Genomic DNA, 4,307 nt, shown 5'->3' with positions numbered 1-4,307 from the left:
GGCGGGAGGGAGGGAGGGAGGGAGGGAGGGACAGACGGTGAATGTGTCAGGCTACATTCCATTCCTGGAAACCTGCCCTGCTTCTACCGAGGGAACACTCACTGCCCTCTGCATCCCTCCCTCCCTCCCTCCCTCCCTCGCTCACCCCCTCCACCTCCTCCTTGCTCCTGTAGGCCGTGACCGGGATGCCCTCCACGCCTGACCGCACGTCGATGATGACAAACACAGGGGCGGAGGAGAACCGCCGAAAGACTTCGTCGATCTGAAGGGAGGAAGGGGGGAAGGGTGAGAGGCGTGCACGCGGGCGAAGGGCGTCTGCACCCATACCACCCACCTGGAGATCGTTTTCTTTGATTTTGGGCCCAGTGCTGTAGAACCCGACGATACGCTCTTTGGCTGGCAGGCCAGGAAATGCCCAAGAGGGGAGGGAGGAGGGAAGGAGAGGGTAGAGTCAGGAGGCAAGGCAAGCAGGATGAGAGGAAGCGGGGCAGGTCGGGACGCACCGTTAATCTTCTTGAACATGTAAAACATGCTTTCGAGATAGTTGTGGTCCAGATACCAAACAAGTGGGTTCTTTAAGTCCTCTTCGAAGGGAACTGGGATGGAGGAGGGATAGGGAGGAGGAAATGAGAGCGGGCATCCAGACTCCCCCGCACGCGCGCTGGACAAAACAAGCCCTAAAAATCGATTAAATCAATCCAACGGGATTGCCACGAGATCATGCGACCTTACCTGCAAAGGAGTTTGTGATGTCGATGCGTCCTCTCCATGTGGTGCCCAACAGGACTCCCACGACGCGCTTCCTTGTGTCCTTGGCCACGCGATTGTAGTGATCGACAGTGGATAGGAGAACGAGAGGATGGACGATGACTTCAAGCTAGTGATGTTTTGAGATGGAAAAGGCAAGAGAGGAAATGAACAGAAGGAAAATTGTGAGACGAGATGTTATTGGGGTGGAGCTGGTGGGGGTGTGCGAGAGATATAGGAGGGAAATCTGCCAATTCTGCCACTTGCAACACAAGAGATCGCAAGCATTGACACACACGTCTATGAAACTCCGCCAAGTTCTTTCACCGTACCTCATCAGCGGCAAGATTTGCAGTCGTAACGATTGTCGTCGCTTCCTCCTCGGGCTTCTTGTTATCTCCATTTTTTGGGGCATCTTCCCCCACTCCATCCTTTTTATCCTTCTCTACGTCCATTGGTGCCATATTTGCGTAGAGACTCTGTGACAATGAACTGAAACGTTTAGTGGCGTAGTTGGTGTAGAGAAGGTTTACTGCTCGCTGAAGACGTACTTCTTCGTCGTTCCAACGCCTAGATGGGCGGTCAGGCAAAGGACAACAAACGCTCTAGGTACACTTGCAAGCACGACTCACTCAATCAAAAGAGACTACATGCGTTCATGCATGAATAACTGCGCTGACAGTGGTAGTTGTCAAGGAAAAGGACGGGAACGGGGAAGAATTCTCGGGCGATGACGTGCGATGACGCCCGTTATGTGATGGAATGTGCCCCTTCGATTGCCGGAGTGCAACTTGGTCCGGTGCCCTCCCCGCCACTGGGAACTGACCGCTCCCGCTCTGAATTATGGCTGGATTTTTACTCACATTGCTCGACACATGTCTGTCGGTAACATGTACTCCTGCGTGACTTGCTTCAATAATTTGTTTTGATATTGTGTTCTCTTGCTTCTGCCTATTTCTGACCATACGATACGATCTCCCCATTTCCCTCAAACAAAGGAGGAGGATAGATGATTGGTGCTTCAATATGGCCTAGAGCTCGTGTAGGACGGAGTTCTAGCAGCGCTGTTCGTCCACTCCTCCCCTCTTTCGCGTTTTCTGGCGGATGGATGCATGTTCCCGTTACGATAGGAATGGTACGTAGGCTTTTCCTGCATTTTACGCGCATTATACCGTGCAGGTGGAGACATGTATATCTATTTATCCGCATATGGAAAGACACCTCGCCTCCACTTTCGAAACAATTCTTATCGATGACCCTTTTATAGTTGCGTGGATTTCGTGGTGTGTAGAGCAACGGTTTCTGGTATGAGAAGACCTTCATGGATGTCATCATCGCTCACAAACACACCTTTCTCCTCACCCATCTGCAGCCTACAGCCCCAACTATCCACTGCTACCATGCGACGATCCCACTCTTCGGCCGCAAAGGCGGTGCCTCTGCTCTCAGCCCAAAGAGGAATACGTCTCCCTCCACGCAAAGATGGATGCGCCGAGGAGCTCCCCCATCGAGCAGCACTGGAGGACGTGCTCGTGAAGGACAATTACGAAGACCTTTTCTGCATCCATCACAGCGCACCACGCTGCCCGCGGTAAACGATGCGTCCGAATTGATCGACCCGGATTTTGAGCTGATGATGAGTGAGCTCATGCGTCCAATACCCTCCACGGGCGGAAATGCGTCGTTGCAAGATGGAGGGAAAGAAGGAAGAGAGGGGGCAATAAGCAATGACGAAGTTCTCTCCAAGGAAGAGGCCCTTCGGCGCCTGGACCTAGACAGAAAATATGCCGACATGATGAGGCGGGAGGCGCGGGGCAGCGTGGCGGTGGGGCCCTCTGGCTCGCCTACAGCGCTTCCTTCTCCCTCCCCTTCCTCCCTGGATGCCAACGTTCTCCCTTCTTCCTCCCCTCCTGCTTTCCAATGCGCCATTGCCGAGTACAACCGTCTCCTGCGGGCTTACGGGGTGCAAAATCGCCTCCCCGAGGCCCAGGCACTCCTTCGATCCTTGCTCTCGCGTCAAGCCCCTGTTTCTTCCCAAACCCTCACCGCCTACGTCTACGCGTGCTCCGCCTGCCAACCCCCGGCTCCCGAGGCCGCAGAATCCGAGATGCAGGCCTGGGAGAACAACGGCCTTCCCTCTCCGGACGCCTGGACGTGGGCCACGCTGGTCAGTGCCTACGTTCGCGCCGGTCGACGGGAAGAGGCTTTGGGAACTTTCCAACGGATGAAACTCGCCGGGCACCCGGAGAACCTGGCGGCGTGCACGAGCGTATTGCAAGCCTTGGGTCAAGGGAGGGGGAGGAAAGATCGGGAGGCCATGCTGGATTTCTGGATTGATATGCGGGTGGCGGGGGTGGAGCCCGACGCCGTCGCCTACACAGTGTTGCTGCAAGCCACCTGCGTGTCTACGGGCGACCTGGAGCGAGGCCTGTCGTATTTGGACGAGATGGAGCAACTCTCGGTGCTGCCGACCTTGCATGTTTTCAACACGCTTCTTTTCACGGCGGCGCGAGCTCCCTTGTGGTTTCCAGGCTACAGTGCTCTGCTCTACGAGCTGCTAGCGCGCTTGGAATCGAGCGGATGGGCCCCCGACGCCGTGACGTATCAAGGCCTGGTCCGCATCTGTGCACAGGCCGGGAACCCGCTCTTGGCGGAGCGGTACATTGAGCGGATGCAGGAGGAAGGGTGGGGGGTAACAAGGGGAGTGTACCACGAATACCTCCGGGCATTGGGGAGAGGGCAGTCGGCAGGAGTGAAAGGGGGGGGGATCCCAAAGGTGACAGGGATGGAGAAGGAGCCGGAAAGGGAGATGGATGATGAGGAAATCGACCTACGGGCTCGGTCCCGGCGGCGGTTGCCAGGGCAGGGGAAACGGGTGCGACGGGCAGAGAAGTTGCTGGAGGCCCTGCGGCAGGGAGGGAAGGAGGGCGGGAAGGAGGGCGGGAGAGAGGGAAGGGAGGTGCAGGGGCCCCAAAGGAAGGTAGACGCCTCGTCCCTTTTGATGAGTTACGACGGCGGGGAAGAGGATGCCGGGGGCCGGGAAAAAGAGGAGGATGCGACAGGGAAGGATGCTGATAAATCCATAAATCCTGGGGGCAGCCTGCTGCCCACCGAGGTGGAAACCATGCGGGGCCACGACAGCGACCACTTGGTGCTTCAGGGAGGCTTGTTGCAAAGGTTTCCCTCCGAGCGGGCTCGGATCCAGTTGGAGGGGCTCTTGCCCTTTGCAGAGGGCGTGCGCGAGGTCGACTGGGTGCGGTCCCGGATACCCGGAGGGGTGACCGTGAAGGACATGCAGGAAAAATACATTCAAGCCGCGGATGCCGTCCTTCGTGCGATGGAACAACGGGGCTTGACACCGACGACGGAGACGATGAATTTGTATTTAAGTGTGTACACGGAGGGGTTGCGCATTCAACGGGCCTGGGGTGTGTGGCGGGAGCGGTTCGAGGTCGGGGGGGAGGGAAGGCAGGAGGAGGGGGACGCAGGGAAGACGTCAAAAGAGGGGACGGTCGCACTGGATAAAGTTCGAGCGGATCAGTCCACATATTATTATTTAG

At 56.8% G+C, this 4,307-nt stretch overlaps 1 protein-coding gene across 1 annotated transcript; it reads left to right on the top strand.

Annotated features, from left to right (window-relative positions):
- Window positions 1–1,737: 1,737 nt before the first annotated feature.
- NGA_0074400 (pentatricopeptide repeat-containing protein) lies at window positions 1,738–4,198 on the top strand (the record flags this gene model as incomplete). The annotated part of the gene is made up of 2 exons (XM_005855221.1): window positions 1,738–1,882; window positions 2,120–4,198. Coding segments are annotated over exons 1-2 (2,205 nt in total), but the record flags the coding sequence as incomplete, so codon positions are not given.
- Window positions 4,199–4,307: the final 109 nt, after the last annotated feature.

This window comes from Nannochloropsis gaditana, assembly GCF_000240725.1.
Source record: "Nannochloropsis gaditana CCMP526 unplaced genomic scaffold scaffold256, whole genome shotgun sequence".
NCBI classification, from domain to species: domain Eukaryota; class Eustigmatophyceae; order Eustigmatales; family Monodopsidaceae; genus Microchloropsis; species Microchloropsis gaditana.
This window is presented reverse-complemented; position numbering and strand designations above follow the sequence as displayed.